General features: G+C 48.9%; 1 protein-coding gene across 1 annotated transcript in view; it reads left to right on the top strand.

Annotated features, from left to right (window-relative positions):
* LOC123753163 (ATP-binding cassette sub-family G member 8) overlaps nt 1-20,894 on the top strand; it is a 100,221-nt gene that overhangs the window by 68,658 nt on the left and 10,669 nt on the right. Inside the window, 5 exon segments of the mRNA XM_045735155.2 lie at nt 17,034-17,143; nt 18,349-18,483; nt 19,186-19,404; nt 19,536-19,704; nt 20,552-20,735. Of these exon segments, the coding sequence (XP_045591111.1) occupies nt 17,034-17,143; nt 18,349-18,483; nt 19,186-19,404; nt 19,536-19,704; nt 20,552-20,735 (817 nt within the window).

The following is a 20,894-nucleotide window of genomic DNA, read 5'->3' as shown; positions in this document are numbered from 1 at the left end:
CACGACCTTAGACCTTGGACCTGACCAGTTCCCGAGCCTCCCTTCTATAAGCCAGATGCAGACTACGACCATACCACTCCTACCAAACACTGGCTCCTGCCAACAGATCACCCGGCCTCCACACTGGGGACCTAAGGACCAACCAGCACCCTCACAGTCCCTTGCAGGCATTATCCCTGGTCTTATTCGACTAGTGGAGAGGCTTGCCGGACCAGACAATCAACGATTCGTCAAGGAACTTAACGCACTGTACCTAGCCAACGGCCTGGGCACCATCATTGTCCCGGACGCAAGTCTCGCTGCCTCCACTACCACTCCGGAGACTACCACCAGGACGACCACGAAGTCGATCTCAACACTCCAGTACCACCCAAGACCCGGGCGGCACGAACAGAGGTATTTCCCTCTCCAGCTCCCAACACTCCTACCATCACCATCTCGGCAGCCGTGCTAGCAGACGTGTTGTCTACAAATACTAACAGCACCACCGTTGCTGCTGAAAGCTTCAATCACTAATCCACTACACCCGTCTCAAGTGATTAACACTTGAGACGGTAACCCAAGTCATCAGACAGTGTAACTGAATCGCTACAAGCTTCATAGGTGATCATTTAGCTTCAAGGAAGGAAGAAAGTTCGTAACTGGGTCCCAAGTCATGTACAGATCTATGAAATTAAAGTTACAAACTAGCCAGAGAGAACACGTAGAGACTGTACTATAGACGTCAGTATCCCAGCCAACACAAGTCGATGATAAAGAACTATAAAACAAGCTTTAAAACCCCCCTGTTCTTGCATGAAGACAAAGCTCTCTTTAACACACACACTGCTTAGGAACAAGGGCCAGATTCACGAAGTAGTTACGCAAGTACTTACGAACGTGTACATCTTTCCTCAATCTTTGACGGCTTTGGTTACATTTATTAAACAGTTTACAAGCATGAAAACTTCCCTATCAACTGTTGTTATCGTTATAAACAGCCTCCTGGTGCTTTGGAGCTCATTAACTGTTTAATAATTGTAAACAAACCTGCCAAAGATTGACAAAAGATGTACAGGTTCGTAAGTACTTACGTAACTAATCCGTGAATCTGGCCCCAGGTCATCTCACAGGTAACACAGGGTGAAGAAAGGAAAACAGCGACTAGGCTACGCATGTGCTTAGGATATTGTGAGTAACACTTGAGACGAAGAAATAAAGTATAAATATCGTGGACAAGCAAACGGACATTACCTTAACTACTACTTAATGATGAACTGTAATGAGTTCCTGCAGCTAAGAAACCAGCTACAACACAGGCTGAGGCAACCAAAGATTTTTCGTTAAAATTATTTAAATAATTTAATCATAAATTTAAAAAAATCAATATGGCTAAAGATCTGACCAAAAAGTATACACACACACGATTATTATTTTGAAGTACAGGGAAGCGAAAAAAACAAAAGCAATCTGACGTGAGGGGGTGATTGGCCACCGTAATGGCAACATGGCTCGTACTTCTGTCTCCCTGTTCTTATAGCTGCCCTCCACTCCTTACCCCGGTCCCCCACCACCCCCCATCAGCTGCCCTCCACTCCTAATGTGCGCGGTAGACAGGCAGCCTGGCTTAGGCTCAGTGTTGATGGATCATGAATCAGACCGTTCACTGCTCCGTCCGTCAAGTTGTCCCAGTGGAAGCCACGAGATATTGTGAAGTCCATGAGAGAGGCAGCGAGGCGAGGTTGGCCAGCTGGCGACTGTCTCGCGGGGTTGTCAAGGCCAGGTGGTGACGCCGCAACTATCCAGCAACAGGTGGCCAGGGGCCAGATTCACGCAAACACTTACGCAAGCACTTACGAACCTGTACATCTTTTCTCAATCTTTGGCGGCTTTGTTTACAATTATTAAACAGTTAATGAGCTCCGAAGTACCAGGAGGCTGTTTATAACAATACCAACAGTTGAATGGGAAGTTTTCATGTTTGTAAACTGTTTAATAAATGTAACCAAAGCCGTCAAAGACTGAGGAAAGATGTACACGTTCGTAAGTGCTTTCGTGAATCTGGTGCCAGGGATCGTAAATCATTGAGGTAACCAGGTAATACAGGTGTGTTAGCTCTCTGATGCTCCACCACTGCTGACGCTTGCCAATATAAAGTGCGCGTCTTTGGTTCACTGAATGACATTGGTAATAGAAAAATTATATTCTTCTAAAAGAAGATAATTTGAAGCGCTACCATTGAAACAAATGATAGTGGGATGAGAGGAGTGACTAGGCTGTGTTCATCGGACGCCTCCTGGCGGTAAGGCCAGGCTTGAGGTTATCTTGGGGCTTATTGTCCCCGCGGCCCGGTCTTCGACCAGGCCTCCACCCCCCAGGAAGCAGCCCGTGACAGCTGACTAACACCCAGGTACCTATTTACTGCTAGGTAACAGGGGCATCAGGGTAAAAGAAACATTTTGCCCATTTGTCTCCGCCTCCACCGGGGATCGAACCCGGAACCTCAGGACTACGAATCCGAAGCGCTGTCCACCCAGCGCCCCAACAGGTCAAGGCCAGACTTGACCTGTTGTTTAACTCGTGTTTCGCTATGCTCACAGTCATTATAAAACACGCATTGCGTTACCACACTCTTATTATCACGTTATTTTTTAAATTACATGTGTGGCGGCGTCAGAATTATTATTGTCGCTTAATGGAGGATATAAATCTCTTCTAAAAGAGTTTCGTCGAGGTATGACTCGGTATCCTTATCATATCTGCGTGGAACCAGCGCCTTCTCTTGATTTAACACACCATAAAACTAAACCTTTTAGCCTAACCAGAAACGTACGAACCCAAGCTAGCTTCCAGACAATCCTTAGTGAATTCTATTCCTGTGACGTCGCTCGTCTTAAATCTCTTGGTAGTCCTGACGTCCCCAGTGACATTTTTTAGGACCTTTTTGGATATCCTGAGACGGTGCTACATAATCTTCCCTGCTCGGTGCATTCTTTTGATAATTACTTGCACCTTTTCAAGAAGGAAAGCATCTTAAAAACTTAATTCTTAACTCTAGGCGATTCCCTGTAACACAGAAATCACAATAGCGTGATGCATCAAATGAACAAACATCATTCGACTGAAAAATGCCTCAGTCGATTAAGGCAGCGTCTGGGATGCTCTCGGACGCAGGTTCGAATCCTCGTCACGGCCCTTGTGGATTTGTTTGATTCACCTGTAAGGTTACGTTTGTACAAGTGAGAGATGACAAGTGAGTTAAAACAGTCTTCAAGGAGAGAATTGTGGAGAGTTAGGGCGTGGATGATAGACTATACGCTTCCATCAGCGAGGAGTTGTGGTTGAGGTAGTGTAGTGGGGGAGATATGATTGCTTCTCCTCCACTCTCTTAGTGGGTAGTGAGATAGTTGGCCGTCCCGAGAACGCTACAAACATTGTGTGGTGATTGGCAGGTCCGTTGGTCCCGTCTTGCTAGTTGTGTGCACGCTCCACGATAATTGTTTATGACGACCCTTCAGCTGGGAGGTGACAGTGTTGCTCAAGCTCTTGTACCTGTGTATAGCGTATAACACACTTGACGGCCAGCAGTGTATGTCTGGTCTCCTGGAGCGGTGTGGTGTTGTCGTGGAGCACTGATAGTGTGTGGTGCTGGATGCTAATCTCCGATACATTCATATATTGTATAGTCAATGGTATAATGATTGACAAGTTATAGCCCCGCTCCTGTGCCAGGTAAGTCCACTACGGGCTCACCATAGCCCGTGCTGTTTGGAACTTTTTGTTCCCAGTAGCTGAATCTTTAGCAACAACAACGGTATAAAGAATAATGATATCGTAGCTGATGCCTCCTCGCCCCTTAAAGGCGGTTAACAAATAGTAAGGAGCCTCAGATCAGCCAGGCTGTGGTGGGTATGTGGGCCGCTCCAAGCAACAGCCTGGTGGACCAAACTCTCACATGTCGAGCCTGGCCTCGGGCCGGGCTTGGGGAGTAGAAGAACTCCCAGAACCCCATCAACCAGGTATCAAGCAGGTATCCTCATCCTTGGGCTCCTGAGACAAGCTGCCGACTGGCCCACTACGGGCCAAGAAGGACCTCAACACGAAGTACCTGACGTAGAGGAAGTCGGGAAGACGCCGCCACCGGTGCCACAGTTCAGGTGTCGCGACATAGACATACCTGCTGACACACTATCAGCAGAGTAAATAGTACAGTAATGACAAAGAGTTGAAGACTGTAACAAGGTTTCAGGAGGCCGCGGCGACACCCAATCCTCCGGTGATGATGATGCCTACACACGGCGGGCCTCTCGTCTCTGGCACAGTCGGCCAGAATATCCACTTGGTCCGTAGAGGTGACGGTCCGAGGGGGAGCCAAGAGAGTAACGGCGAGGCTGTTGGTGTTGGCTTTAGGTTAATGGGCCGTGGTGGGGGCCGCTACTGCTGCTTGTTCATTACAAACATTTAACTCTCACGGCTCCAGGTAACTGTTGTGAGTAGCTTGTGGCCATGCATACTGTATTGATCAGAACCATGTGTAGTGTATGGCGGTGGAGCGTACATTGAGGTGAATTGTGTATAGCGTAGCGTATACATAGTTTGTGGTGTATAGTGCGTGAAGCATCTCTAGCGCGGGTGTAAACAGCCCACCACTTGTGAGGTGCTGGGATGCGTGACTCTATAATCACCCCATGTTGTTGTTGTTATAGATTCAGCTACTCGGAACAAGTTGCAAGTAGCACGGGCTATGGTGAGCCCGTAGAGGACTTACCTGGCACAAGAGCCCCAATCACCCCCAATTGGGCGGTCATTATCTAGATGTGCACCCTCGTAACCCAGGCCAGGCACTGTTGAGACGAGCGCCGAGTCATGAATCGTAGGTGATCGGGGGGGGGGGGGGGGGACTGTGGCCAGATGAATCACAGCCAAGATACTGCTGACTATGAAGCTTGTCTATTAACGGTAGAATCATGGGACCTGTGCTGCTACTCCACCGGGCCGACCATCTTGGAGGACGCGGCTTTCATCTTGGATCTTAAGTGAAGAGCCGGTGAGATTGAGAGGCAGTGTGTGGTCATTGTGGCCAAGAGTGGCCCGGGTCCCCCTTGAAGGTGGCCAAGAGTGGCCCGGGTCCCGCCTTGAAGGTGGCCAAGAGTGGCCCGGGGCCCCCTTGAAGGTGGCCAAGAGTGGCCCGGGTCCACCTTGAAGGTGGCCAAGAGTGGCCCGGGCCCCGCGTCGACACACTTCACAAAATAATGTTTGTGTACACTGCAAGTTTCTATTTTGTGTGAGCGACGCGGAATGCGGAAAACGTCGAGGGGGGAGGGGAGGGCCGCTGCTGTTGTTCATGCTGCTGCTGTTCATGCCGCTGCTGCTGCTGCCGCTGTTTATCCTGCTGCTGCCGCTGTTTATCCTGCTGCTGCCGCTGTTTATCCTGCTGCCGCCGCTGTTTATCCTGCTGCCGCCGCTGTTTATCCTGCTGCCGCCGCTGTTTATCCTGCTGCCGCCGCTGTTTATCCTGCTGCCGCCGCTGTTTATCCTGCTGCCGCCGCTGTTTATGCTGCTGCTGCCGCCGCTGTTCATGCTGCTGCTCATGCTGTCAGGAAGATATCCGTCTGAAGCAGGACGTTGAGCAGCTCCCTTGGCCTAGGTAGCTGATGCAGCCCAGCACGTGTGGTGGTACCAGGTGGGCAGCTGGCTCCCGGTCAACGATAGGAGACGCCGCTTCGGTCCTCAGATGGCGCCAAAACTTGTCTTAGGGGTCTCGAACTGTGACATGACAGCACCTTGGCGCTACGGTCTGTCACGGCATGCATGGCCACCAGGTAATAGCGCGGTGGAAACTGGTGAGAATATCAAGGAAAGTGGTATTGGACTTGATCATAGTACCTCTTCCGAGGATATGTTGAAGTGTTGATACCTGGTTGATGGGGTTCTGGGAGTTCTACTCCCCAAGCCCGGCCCGAGGCCAGGCTTGACTTGTGAGAGTTTGGTCCACCAGGCTGTTCCTTGGAGCGGCCCGCAGGCCCACATACCCACCACAGCCCGTGTGTGCTGGTCTTGATGACTATGTGTGGGTATGGGGGGGGGAGGATACCTTGAGGTTTCCTTGAGGTGCTTCCGGAGCTTAGCGTCCCCGCGGCCCGGTTGTCGACCAAGCCTTCTGGTAGCAGGTTGTTGGGGCCTCGTCCCCCCCCCCCCCCCGTGACCCGTCTCTCTCTGCCTCTCTCTCTCCCTCATGGTTGAAGTATTGAGTTAGCTAGTGCAGTGAACATGTTGACAAATGGTTTAGAGTTTCCCCGCGTGGTGGCGCTCACTGCTTGTTGGCGTCTTGTCTTGTGTGGAATGTTGTTTACTCTGTAATGGTGTATTGGCTCTCCATACTTGTTCATTGGTAATAGTTCATTGATGTACCAGCTGGCCAGGATGGTTTATTGATGTACCAGCTGGCCAGGATGGTTCATTGATGTACCAGCTGGCCAGGATGGTTTATTGATGTACCAGCTGGCCAAGATGGTTTATTGATGTACCAGCTGGCCAGGATGGTTTATTGATGTACCAGCTGGCCAGGATGGTTCATTGATGTACCAGCTGGCCAAGATGGTTTATTGATGTACCAGCTGGCCAGGATGGTTTATTGATGTACCAGTGGGCCCTGATACCTTGTTTATGGTATTGTTCATAGTTTCTTGTACCTTAGTTTGTGAGTCTAATTTTAGAGTGGCATAGTTTTTGGGGTCTCCAAACCCATCTCTTTCCCCCCCTCTCTCTTTCCCCCCCCCTCTCTCTCTTTCGCCTCCTCTCTCTCTTTCCCCCCCCCCTCTCTCTCTTTCGCCTCCTCTCTCTTTCGCCTCCTCTCTCTCTTTCGCCTCCTCTCTCTCTTTCGCCTCCTCTCTCTCTTTCGCCCCCTCTCTCTCTCTTTCGCCCCCTCTCTCTCTCTTTCGCCCCCTCTCTCTCTCTTTCGCCCCCTCTCTCTCTCTTTCGCCCCCTCTCTCTCTCTTTCGCCCCCTCTCTCTCTCTTTCGCCCCCTCTCTGTCTCTTTCGCCCCCTCTCTCTCTCTTTCGCCCCCCCTCTCTCTCTTTCGCCCCCTCTCTCTCTCTTTCGCCCCCCCCCTCTCTCTCTCTTTCGCCCCCTCTCTCTCTCTCTCTTTCGCCCCCTCTCTCTCTCTCTCTCTTTCGCCCCCCCCCTCTCTCTCTCTTTCGCCCCCTCTCTCTCTTTCGCCCCCTCTCTCTCTTTCGCCCCCCCCCTCTCTCTCTCTTTCGCCCCCACCCTCTCTCTCTCTTTCGCCCCCACCCTCTCTCTCTCTTTCGCCCCCCCCCCTCTCTCTCTTTCGCCCCCCCCCCTCTCTCTTTCGCCCCCCCCCCCTCTCTCTCTCTTTCGCCCCCCCCCTCTCTCTCTCTCTTTCGCCCCCTCTCTCTCTCTCTTTCGCCCCCTCTCTCTTTCGCCCCCTCTCTCTCTCTCTCTTTCGCCCCCTCTCTCTCTCTCTCTTTCGCCCCCTCTCTCTCTCTCTCTCTTTCGCCCCCTCTCTCTCTCTTTCGCCCCCCCTCTCTCTCTCTCTCTTTCGCCCCCTCTCTCTCTCTCTCTTTCGCCCCCTCTCTCTCTCTCTTTCGCCCCCTCTCTCTCTCTCTTTCGCCCCCTCTCTCTCTCTCTTTCGCCCCCTCTCTCTCTCTCTCTTTCACCCCCTCTCTCTTTCGCCCCCTCTCTCTCTCTCTTTCGCCCCCTCTCTCTCTCTCTCTTTCGCCCCCTCTCTCTCTCTCTTTCGCCCCCTCTCTCTCTCTTTCGCCCCCTCTCTCTCTCTCTTTCGCCGCCCCCTCTCTCTCTCTCTTTCGCCCCCCCTCTCTCTCTCTCTTTCGCCCCCTCTCTCTCTCTCTTTCGCCCTCTCTCTCTCTCTCTCTTTCGCCCTCTCTCTCTCTCTCTCTTTCGCCCTCTCTCTCTCTCTCTTTCGCCCTCTCTCTCTCTCTCTCTTTCACCTTCTCTTCGCCCTCCCCATGTCTGGGGCAAGCCTGGATGACCTGGGGGATGGAGGAGCCGGGGTGGCCAGCATCCCTGCCAGGGGCCTCTATCTAGTTCCTGCAGGTGTCGCCAGGCGGGTCTCAGAATCGTCCCAAGGTGCAGTTTTCCTGAGGAGGAGAGCGGGGGGGGGGGGGAGGGACATTAGGGTTTACCTTGTGTTGGTTCCAAGGATCATTTTCTACCCGCGGGGGTGTCTACCACTACCAGACGCCACGACGAGGGCGTTCTACCACTATCTACCACACTACTACTCACGCTCCGGTATAAGGTTGGGGCGCACGGAAGAAAGGGCAAATAGTTACGTTAATTACGTGACTTGTACACCTCAAGGTAGGTAGCCAGGCTGTGTCACAGCGCCTCGGGGGGGGGGGGTGCCCAGAGAAGGGGGTGGGGGGCCGATCCCCCCAACATACCTGACTCCCATTCCGGCAAAATTTTCTCTGGGGACTTGAACGCTGGACCAGAAAATGATCCTGGGAAGACGAGGTGAGAATTGTTATTAAGAGTGCGTACCTAATAAAGATGGATGGCCCCTCGGAGGAGGGATGGAGATGGCCCCCCCCAGAAGGGATGGGGATGGCCCCCCCCCCCGAGGAGGGATGGAGATAGGCCCCCCCCCCTACCGAGGAGGGATGGAGATGGAGGAGGATTAATTTAGGTGTGAACAGGTGAGGGTGAGGGAAGAGAGGGAGCGTGGGAGAGTGGGAAAGTCACCGTTGTGTCCCGCGGGGTGTCTACCATCTTTATCGTCTTGATAAAGACTGGCCGAGGTGTCAAGAGGCAGGCAAGCAGGCAGGTTCGTGAGCCGTCGGGCCGTGTAGTAGTCACTCATATCCGTTGTGTACCGTAGTATTTCAGGCACGTTGTGTTTCGAATCACTTTACAGTTCAAGTGAGTTTTTGTGAGCGGGAAAGGGGGGAGGGGACTAGTACAAGGAGATGAGAGGTGGAGGTGAGTGTGGGTGTGAGTGGGTGTGTGGGTGTGGGTGTGTGGGTGTGGGTGAGGGTGAGGGTGGGTGCAGTGGGCGGCACCAACACCATTCCGAACAATGACTTCCCACCAATAGGAAGTAATAGTCGGGAACCAACAGCTTGCGCAGGAGCAATTACGGTCAGCCTCTTGGCCTCGTTGTTGGCGACTGGCTGTACCAGGCCGTGCCTGCGTACTCGCCTACGTGTACTGGCCTACATGTACTCGCCTACGTGTACTCTAGTACATGTACTCTACTACGTGTACTCTACTACGTGTACTCGCCTACGTGTACTGGCCTACATGTACTCTAGTACATGTACTCTACTACGTGTATTGGCCTACATGTACTCTACTACGTGTACTGGCCTACATGTACTCTAGTACATGTACTCGCCTACGTGTATTGGCCTACATGTACTCTAGTACATGTACTCGCCTACGTGTACTGGCCTACATGTACGCTAGTACATGTACTCTACTACGTGTACTGGCCTACATGTACTCTAGTACATGTACTCTACTACGTGTATTGGCCTACATGTACTCTAGTACATGTACTCGCCTACGTGTACTGGCCTACATGTACGCTAGTACATGTACTCTACTACGTGTACTGGCCTACATGTACGCTAGTACATGTACTCTACTACGTGTACTGGCCTACATGTACTCTAGTACATGTACTCGCCTACGTGTATTGGCCTACATGTACTCTAGTACATGTACTCGCCTACGTGTACTGGCCTACATGTACGCTAGTACATGTACTCTACTACGTGTACTGGCCTACATGTACTCTAGTACATGTACTCTACTACGTGTATTGGCCTACATGTACTCTAGTACATGTACTCGCTTGCGTGTACTCGCCTGCGTGTACTTGCCTACATGTATTGGCCTACATACATGTGCTTGAAGGGTCAACTCGCCTTCCCAACTGCCTTAGATTTAATACAATGACTCATTTCTCAGGCACTCGTACTTGCGTATGTTGTATGGTGTATTGGTGCGTGCGTCGTATGTGTGTTTGCGCATACGCCACATTGTGCACCTGGTGACTGTGTACATATGTATGATTTGTGCTGTGGTTTGTATTTTTCAAGTAATGTGAATATTTAGTGTGCGCGCGTACTTAGTTCACATTTAGTGTCCCTACACTCACTCACTCACTCACTCACTCACTCACTCACTCACTCACTCACTCACTCACTCACTTCAAGGACGCCACAGAAGAGGATTATATACTCGAGTCAGAAAGGACTACCCATATTGAAGACGTATGACCGGAGGCACATATGTGTTCACATTGGTATGTAGGTGAGGCAGACGTAATGTGTGCCTCCAGGGGACACGCAACATGTGACTTAGTGTACACTTCCTGCAGTAGACGAGTACTAGAATATGTGACCTGGCTATGTGTCCCCTATGTTGGACCTGTACTAGAACCTGTGACCTGGCTATGTGTCCCCTATGTTGGACCTGTACTAGAACCTGTGACCTGGGACCTGGCTATGTGTCCCCTATGTTGGACCTGTACTAGAACATGGACCATGGTGGTGGGGAGCCGGCCGGCCGAGCGGACAGCACGCTCCACACGTGATCCAGTGGTCCCGGGTTCGATCCCGGGCGCCGGCGAGAAACGATAGGCAGAGTTTCTTTCACCCTATGCCCCTGTTACCTAGCAGTAAATAGGTACCTGGGAGTTAGTCAGTTGTCACGGGCTGCTTCCTGGGGGTAGAGGCCTGGTCAAGGACCGGACCGCGGGGACACTAAAGCCCCGAAATCAACTCAAGATAACCAAGATGGTGGTAGAGTCCCTACCGGAAAGCTTCCAACAATCTTGTAGCCAACCTACAAGATTGTGGTGGTCTATCTTGAGATGATTTCGGGGCTTAGCATACGGGGCTGTGACTCATACGTCAGGCTGCGAGCAGCCGCGTCTAACAGCCTGGTTGATCAGTCCAGCAACCAGGAGGCCTGGTCGACGACCGGGCCGCGGGGACACTAAGCCCCGGAAGCACCTCAAGGTAGCCTCAAGGTAACCGCACCAGTCGCCGACTATTTTAGATTTAGCTACTGAGAACGAAGTATCCATGTAGCACGGGCTATGGTGAGCCCGTAATAGTAGTCTCCAACAGGGGTCACTGAACTTGAAGAACTGATCTGAGTAAACGTAGATCACCTTACTTCCTCACTGAGAGAGAGAGAGAGAGAGAAGGGTAAGAGGAAGACATGATTACGACGTAAAAGATTCGTAAGAAATAGTGGAAATTAAGAACATGTGTGGACTCTAGACCCTGAAGAGCCACGGGACTTCATCAGGGTGACAGCAGTGAGCAAGTGTGGTCTATCTTGAGATGATTTCGGGGCTTAGCATCCCCCGCGGCCCGGTCCTCGACCAGGCCTTCTTTTTGTTACACACCCCCAGGAAGCAGCCCGTAGCAGCTGTCTAACTCCCAGGTACCTATTTACCGATAGGTGAACAAGGGCTTCAGGGTGAAAGAAACTCTACCTGGGATCGAACCCGGAACCTTAGGACTACGAATCCCTAGTGCTGTCCACTCAGCCGTCAGGCCTCCTAGCGGATGAGTTAATTTCCTACACAACAGTAAGAAACAAGAGGATTGGGATCCAATGCAGTAGACGACCGGCGACTGAAAGGCTGGGTACCGAGAGCTGCATCTTGCCTTTGTCACACATGTGAGGTGAAAGAGAGGTAATGTATTGTGTGGCTGTGCCCGGGCAGACCTTGCCCTTGGCTCGTCCCGGGGGCAGGGAGGCCACTGACCATCACTTCTCAACCCCCACACTCTGCCCTCAGCATATATGACATTCCTCACACCAGTCTCCTCATGTGTACACATCACACGTTTACACATGCACACGCTACATGTGTACACACTACATGTGTACACAGTACATGTGTACACACTACACGTGTACACACTACACGTGTACACATGCGCCCACGCACACACTTTGTAGATATGATAGAGCTCGAGAAGCTCAGGAATCTGTACACCAGTAAATTGCCAGTTGGGAGGCGGGACCGAAGAGCTGGAGCTCAACCCCCGCAAGCACAACTAGGTGAGTACACACAGCCAGCTTACACACATCCAATATAATCCTGATCATTCATCGTGCATAAAATAACTTATTATTGAGGTGAAAACTGTGGACAAATATTTGGTGAAGACTTGGGGTCGCTTGCCAGTGTGCCCGTTGGTCAGGTCTCCACACTCAGTTCCGCTACGCTTACTCCGAAGAATGTTTCTAAATGAACAAATCCACAAGGGCCGCGACGAAGCTTCGAACCTGCGTCCAAGAGCATCCCAGACGCTGCCTTAATCAAGTGAAATGGGTCCGTCTAATTACCACAAGCTACACAAAGCTTCCTGGCAATACGTTAGTAATGAATAAATATGATGTATTAGGTTAGGCTGACCTAACCTAACCTAACCGACGCTTGGATCGTCGACTTGATTTGGCGTCACCAGCTCTTTATTTTCGTCTAATGTCTTCATAAAAAGATACTTTTTCAGATTAAAATTACGTTTTTTCGTGTTGTACATTGAGCACCAACATTATAATGAGTAAATATATCATATTTATTCATTACTAACGTATTGCCAGGAAGCTTTCTGAAGCTTGTGGTAGCTTGTGGTAGCTTGTGGTAGCTTGCAGTAATCACTAATAATCGTCATTTCACTCGGTCTAGACGGACCGAGTGAAATGTTTCTAAAGCTTCCTCGGTGGCTCGTCTGGATATAATCTGGTGCTACGTCCCCCTTCCACCTCAAACAGCTTGACCCTGTCCACCTTACTGGTTCTCACGAACGTTTTGTTCATCGTGAGCTAAGAGTGCCGTTGAGGGCCTCCTAGCGAAGCGGGGAGCCGGTCGGCCGAGCGGACAGCACGCTGGACTTGATCCTGTGGGCCTGGGTTCGATCCCAGGCGCCGGCGAGAAACAATGGGCAGAGTTTCTTTCACCCTATGCCCCTGTTACCTAGCAGTAAAATAGGTACCTGGGTGTTGGTCAGCTGTAACGGGCTGCTTCCTGGGGGGTGGAGGCCTGGTAGAGGACCGGGCCGCGGGGACACTAAAGCCCCGACATCATCTCAAGATAAGGGGGTCATAGTCTTGATCATGTCTACGTAGCTCGTGCCCTTCACCTCTGTGTCGGGTGACGCCAGTCAGTCTCATTACCCAAAGCTTCCTAGTATTACGTAAGTAATTTTTATTTTTTTTTGAGATATATACAAGAGTTGTTACATTCTTGTACAGCCACTAGTACGCGTAGCGTTTCGGGCAAGTCCTTAATCCTATGGTCCCTGGAATACGATCCCCTGCCGCGAAGAATAGTTTTTTCATCCAAGTACACATTTTACTGTTGCGTTAAACAGAGGCTACAGTTAAGGAATTGCGTCCAGTAAATCCTCCCCGGCCAGGATACGAACCCATGACATAGCGCTCGCGGAACGCCAGGCGAGTGTCTTACCACTACACCACGGAGACTGTTTTAATATGAAGAAATATGATATATTTACTCACTATAATGTTGGTGCTGAATGTAGAACCTGGAAAAACATATTTTTAATCTGAAATAATATCATGTTATAGCGAAATTGGTTCCATCTAATTACCCAAAGCCACAACATTGTCGCTTGGATCGTCGACTTCCTGTGGCGATCAGCCACCTGCCTCTTAGTTTCGTCCAATTTCGTTATAAAATATTATTTTAGAGTAAAAATTTGTTTGTTCATGATCTACAATCATCACCAACATTATAGTGAGACTTGTACTGAATTTTGTAACTAGCTCATCAAGATTGTAACTTGCTTAGCTAAATGAATTGTGGGGTTCAGTCCCTGAGCCCATTATGTGCCTCTGTAACCCTTTCCACCACCGCCCACAAGATGGGTATGGGGTGCATAATAAATGAACTAAACTAACATTATAGTGAGGAAATATATATATATTATTTCTTCATTACTTACGTATTGCTAGGAAGCTTTGGGTAATGAGACGCGCCCAGTGAGGCATATCTCGGCTTCATTTTGTATTTGATGAGGTGATGCATTCTCTTGAACTGGTTTAGTCCATCTTACAGCACTCTGAACAGTTCTTAGTTCAGTGTCGTACACAACAGGGAGATCGTTCACATACGGGACGACAACGGCTGCCTCACAGTGACTGCCTTACCTGAAGGAACACCTTTACTCATCTTTACAACACCCTATAACACCTGTCACCCTGGTCTGTTCCTCCAGGATGTGAACTAACCTTCCTTGGAACTCTGCCAGAGGCTGACTGGCGGATCACAAATGTGAAGTGCCCAGTCTTTTGTTCTGTCAGGTCTTTACCTTCCGGTCAGAGATTTCTATCTAAAGTATTAGGTAGGCTTTACCTTCACTGGCTCCACGTTTACTTCATGTTCTGGAGGCATTTACCTCAAGTCTTTTACCCAAGCTAGCGTCATTATCTTGCCTCTCCGCCTCTCTTCACACACAAAAAAGAAACAGGTTTCTGAGCACCCTCCGGCCTGGACCTTAACCTGCTTTCTCACGTTGCGTGTGACCCGTATATACTGTGTTCCCCCTGGTGCTTGTGGCCGCCAGCCCCTACCTGGCGGTGGGTCGTTGATGGCCCTTGTCTCGTTTGGCCCATGGGGTGGCTAGAGTGAGGTGTCCGCCCACCATATTACCAACCTGGATGTCCATCGTCAAGCGTTGCGGGGCTTCCAACTCTGCTTCACGGCTGTGTTGACAGTGTGGAGCCCGCCATGCAGCTAGTCCTCCCCCCCCCCCAATACACACACGACATGGGGTACAGGAGAGGCAGAGTCGACGTCCTCATTGTGAACCCTTCTTTCCCAGCTTTCACACCCCCCTACCCCTTATCCTTATCACCCTTAACCCCCCCCTACCCCTTATCCTTATCACCCTTAACCCCCCCCCCTCCTTTCTCTCCTTCCTTCTCCTTTCTCCCTCCCCTTTCCCTCCCCTTTCCCTCCCCTTTCCCCCCCCCCTTTCCCCCCCTTTCCCCCCCCTTTCCCCCCCCCCTTTCCCCCCCCTTTCCCCCCCCCCTTTCCCCCCCCCCCCTTTCCCCCCCCTTTCCCTCCCCTTTCCCTCCCCTTTCCCTCCCCTCCCCTTCCTCCTCATTCCAGGAAGCCTGAGCCTATCATTAGGGAGTCTTACAGTAGGTCATAAACGCGAGGAAAACAATAGAGGAGCCAAGATGGTGTTGAGACACAGGAGCGCAGGCGCTCTCTTACCTTCCCACACCTCACTACGCGCGCGGGAGCACTCCGTAGCGCAATGGGCCAAGTCCTAGACATTCGATGCCCGTGACAGTACAGAGGAGTTTGGGAAATTTCCTTCACCTGATGACTTTGTTCACCTGGCTGTAAATGGGTACCTGGAAGTTAGAGCTGTTGTGGGTTGCATCTTTGAAACGGTCAATAGTTGGCTTAGTTACTAGTAGATATGACGTGAGAGGATGGGTAGGGAGGCATTACATTAGACAACCTGCGGGTAGAGAGGCGGAGTCAGAGAGCTAAAAGTCGATCCTGCATGCACAAATAACTGAACACGCACTCACGCACGCAGTAGATTGACAGTTGAGAGGCGGAACCAAAGAGCCGGAGCACAACTAGGTGAGTACACCCGCACAACAAAGAACCAGCTGTGGTATAGCAGTCATGGAAAGGTCAAAAGCATAAGTCGCCCAGTAGTAGTGATAGTTGTGTGTGGTGAATGGTGGTGGTGGTGCTCACGCAACCCGTCCTGACAGAGCGTCGCATTTTAACGTATACTCTTAAGGCCAAAAATCGTCGTACTAAAACATGGTAGCGGCTGGCGAAATTGACATATTGTCCCGTTTTCTGTTTTGGGTCGTCTGGTAGGGTAGGGTAGGGTAGGATAAATCAGTGCACTTCCCTTGACGTTTGGGAGACCTTAGGAGGACGGGCCGTCTCACGATAGCAATTGTGTAAGTGGTGGTGGTTCTCGGTCTTGTATTAAATGGTATACAGGTTACGGAAACTATCGGGCTATGTCGTATCTGGGTTTGAGGCTGTGTGTATATTGTCTTCCTTCACCACTTCTTAGGGCATTCTATACCTTCACTTCTTTACCAGTGTAACTAGTTCTTTACCTTCACCTCGTAACTCACGTGGCGGCATATCATCTCCCGCCACTCGACATTAATACCATGTCTCCTAAGACAATATATTTAACATAATTGTCAATCTACCTATCAATGTATTTTTTTTTAGCAGTCTTGAGGTCATCAGTCTTCAGTAAGATTATCATTCCTGTTCTTAATGTTAATATTATTACTTGGTCTGTATTAATTTAATTGTTGTTTTTTACCGTACAATTTGTTATTTCCCGAGGTTGTCCAGGATACAATACAATACAATACAATACAATTTTATTTAGGTAAGGTACATACATACAATAAATTTTTACAAGGATTGGTAGACTTATAGGTAGAGCTAGTACATACAATGCCTAAAGCCACTATTACGCAAAGCGTTTCGGGCAGGATGACGAGGTGACGGTAGTTATGTGGTTATGGAAGTGGTCAGTAGGCTATTGCTATAAAGTATTATAGCGTTGAGTGCAAATAGTCAGTGCTAGATATTAACATGCAATATGGGAACTTCAATGTTATTGCCGTTATTTGTATACCTTTAATTAGTAGTAATTGTGTTGGATACAATGAATTATTCTGTTAACACAGATGACTGCGATCTAGAATGTGAGATAATATGAGAGGACCATTTTGTCGGTGGGGTTGTGTGCATGATAAGGAAATCTAATTGTGTGAAAATTACCTACCTTATATAAGTTGCTTAACTTACTGCACTTGCACTTGGGGTCGTTGTCGAGTCTAATCATTCATTAAACTGTGTAACTAGCTTATCAAAACTGTAACTTGCTTAGCCAAATGAATTTTGTGGTTCAGTTCCTGAATCTAATGTGCCTGTGTAAGTGTTTCCACCCCCGCCCCCCAGGATGGGTATTGGTTGCATGGATTGCATAGTGAAGTGAACTTAACTGTTGCAGAGAGCGAGGGTTCGTGTCTGCTGGATGTGCTGGCTGACCGACACACCAGGTGGCGTGGGGTCCTCCGGGGGGACTTTATCCTCAATGGCAACATCACCAAGCCCGCTAAGGTCAGTTATTTCCTCCGCTCGCGCCTCTCCTGGCTATAGTTACGTCCTAGTGGGCCATCTTAGCTCCCCCCCCCCTTCTCCCTCCCCACACACTGACCTCTCCGTGATATGCCCAACCACTTGGGCTGGACGGTAGAGCGACGGTATCGCTTCATGCAGGTCGGCGTTCAGTCCCCGACCGTCTAAGTGGATGGGCACCATTCCTTCCTTCCGTCGAATCCCAAATACTTATCCTGACCCCTTCCAAGTGCTATGTAGTAGTAATGGTTTGGCGCTTTCCTCTGGTAATGCCCTTCCTTCCTCCCTCTCCGCCCCCACACACTGACCTCTCGGCGACTCCCCCACCCCCTCCTACACTAGCTTCTATTATTTTACTAACCCAGACTTGCTTATTTCTGACCTTTGACCCCCTGGAGTTACAAGTAGCCATCTTGTGTTCAGTAATACTGGGTTTTATGCCACTATCATACACTTTGTTGCAATCATTGCAAAGTTTCTTATAAAAGGCCTATGCATTCAACATTGTTTTCTCCTAGTAAACATTTGCAAAGTCCTTGCCAACTTTATCTGAGTAACTGAAAATCAAAGATTGTTGTGTATGTACAGCTTGAGGTCTTCTTTACACTGTACCAAATAATGACCTGCAGCCTATTGGTGATTACTTGAGCAACTCTCAGACACTGCAAGGAACCTCTTGCAATACCCAAGTTCATGCAATTAATTATAGATCTTATTCTTGTCAGACACTTTCTTAACTGGGGCTACAGATGTTGCAAGTAAAGACAAGGTGATCACTGACCAGACCACACACTAGAAGGTGAAGGGACGACGACGTTTCGACGTTGACAATCCTCTTGAGAATGGTCCAGGACGGACCAAAACGTCGTCGTCCCTTCACCTTCTAGTGTGTGGTCTGGTCAACATACTTCAGCTACATTATTGTGACTCATCGCCTGCACAAGGTGATCGCTATTATCATTAATGACTCATCATCATCATCATATCATTTACTCCCACCGAACCTCACTAACAATAGAATTGGTGTATAATGTTGATTACCACCATAGTTATGAGGACCTCTCGCCACCACAACTTGCCACCATTATCATCCTTGACCCCCCATTATCATCCTTGACCCCCCATTATCATCCTTGACCTCCATTATCATTCTTGACCTCCATTATCATTCTTGACCCCCCCACCAGGTGGCGGCGCGGTCAGCCTACGTGCAGCAGGATGTTAATTTCTGCCCTGACATGAGTGTTCGCCAGACGCTGCTGCTCCACTCCTTCTTCCGCTCCTCCGGTGACCTCTCCAGGGTCAGAGAGGTCAAGGCTAGGGTGAGTATTTATTCACACAATTGAACACACATCATTTATCGTGCTATATTTGCCGCCCCTGTCACGAAGCTCTTGTTCACGCTTTTACAAAATGGACCAGAAATATACATATATGTGTAATATATTATATATATATATTATTTATTTATATATTTATATATAAATATAAAATATGTATGTATGTGTGTTAAAAGTCAGAGGCCAAATGCTTGGGGCTAGCCTCGTTAAACTTTTCATGGCGACAGACGGGTGTTAAGGGACTGTCACAGGCGGATCAGAGTTGGCCCTATTGTCCTCCCATGGCAGTCTTCCTGAAAGTTGGTAAATAACACCTAGTTGACAAATGCTGGTTTATTAACTTCAACAGATAATCATCTTATCACCCAGAACAGTGAAAGCTGCATTTTTACCAGAGGTTTTACAATAGGGTTTGTTCTTTTCCATAGATTGACAGTGGTACAAGTTTTTAAAATTATAATTTCCAGAATGCTTTCATTTGTTCAATTAGAGCTGGATTAACTCTTCAGCCTTACCTTCAGGTGAGAGCAGTGGTCAATGCATGACGACTTGGCTAATTCTCAAATCTTACCTTTCTGATGCAAGAATTGATAAATTCCTCAAAAGGTAGACTAACAATTGCATCGTATCCACAGATGAAGACACTGATGATGATCTAACTAACTCCTTGGTTTTGCCCTCCAGATCAATGGTCTGATCAATGACCTGGGACTTGAACAGGTGCGACACACCAGAGTCAAGGACCTGACTTTGAGTGAGCGACGTCGCCTCAACGTGGCATGTCATCTCTTGCTAGAGACAGATGTCATCCTCCTTGACCAGCCCACTCGAGGCATGGACATCTTCGACACTTTCTTCCTCGTCGAGTACCTGAGACAGTGGGCATGTCGAGGCAGGATTGTGGTCAGTGAAAGCAGGAATATCTGCATTTACTTGTCAAATATTTTGTGCATGTAGGGAACAATTTTGTGTTGTTTTGGTTTGATACCATTTTGTTTGAAGTCTCCTATTGACAGCATCATGTATTTCCACAGATTCTGACGATACAGCCTCCCACGTATGAGATCTTCACAATGATATCACGCGTGGCCCTCATATCCACAGGTCGCCTAATGTACTTCGGCAGGAGGAGAGAGATGTTGCCATATTTCGCATTTATCGAGTACCCATGTCCCGCCTATAAAAACCCTTCAGATTACTATCGTAAGTATTCCACACCTGTCGTTGCCATATACAAAAAACGGCAAGTTGTGTGAAAGATAATATAATCACTTTTTACATTAGGCAAGAATTAAAACATTTACTTCCCGTGATCAATTTGTTTAACACTGAACAATTTTGGATGATTTATTTTGTCGATGTGTGGATCTCCAGCAGTTTAGATGTTTTACTGTATGTGAGGAGTAAACACTTTGTGTATACGGTGCTTCCTGGATACAAAGCTGATGTTTTTGGTTCTACTGCCTTGATTTCTGACACGAACATGCAAATTTTCTTTACCATCCGTTTCTTCTTGTCAGGATGCCAACGAGTATTCTTGTAAAATATTACCTCACTTCCTGACTACCATTTAATTTTTGACAAATATTTTCCTTTTATTTCTATATAATTTTACAAACAAGTATAAGTTATTTACATGAATTTACCTGAAGGCCACCACCTGTCTAGTGTTCTTGACGAGGGACTGAAAGCCAGGCACCTGTCATAGGTATCTCCACTGTTCCTATGGATTTTTTTCCATACGGATTTTGAAGTGAACTAATGTCTTGGCATTTATGGCTTCAGAAGGTAGAAGATTCCATGGGTTTATAACCCTATGGGTACTCACCTAGATGTGCTTCTGGGGGGGGGGGGGGTTGAACTTTGACTTTTTGATCCCATTTTTCAACTGTCAATCAACTGGTGTACTAATTCTGGAGTCCATGTTGGACAAGGCCAACATTATTTATAAAATCTACATTTGAAAGATTGTATTGAATCGATTCAGGGTGTATTAGAATCATTGCAAACGTAGAGCATGTTTGAATTAATTTGCAATTATTCTCTGCAGTTGATTTGGTAACGTTGGATGACCTGAGTGCAGAGGCTATGCTGGAGTCGTCACAGAGAGTGGAGATGCTGGCGGAGACATTTAGACGCCGTCAAGAGCCCCTGAGTGACCCGGGGCCTCCTGGACCCCTACCCCCGAAGGTCCGCAAGGAGAACATCTGTCTTCAGCTCCTTGGCCTCTGGATGTAAGCCTTAGGGTATCAACTTGATGATAAAATAAGGACATTGCTATATAATGACCAAACTTTTTTCAACAAGAGTGGGTGTGAATGCTATCTTATCTCATTACTACAGGGGAAGTGATAAAGGTCGAATCTTGATTACAAGTTTACTCTGGCAACTAT

Source organism: Procambarus clarkii, chromosome 67 (genome assembly GCF_040958095.1).
Source record: "Procambarus clarkii isolate CNS0578487 chromosome 67, FALCON_Pclarkii_2.0, whole genome shotgun sequence".
NCBI classification, from domain to species: Eukaryota; Metazoa; Arthropoda; class Malacostraca; order Decapoda; family Cambaridae; genus Procambarus; species Procambarus clarkii.
The sequence above is the reverse complement of the archived record's forward strand: the minus strand, read 5'-3'. Positions and strand labels throughout refer to the sequence as shown.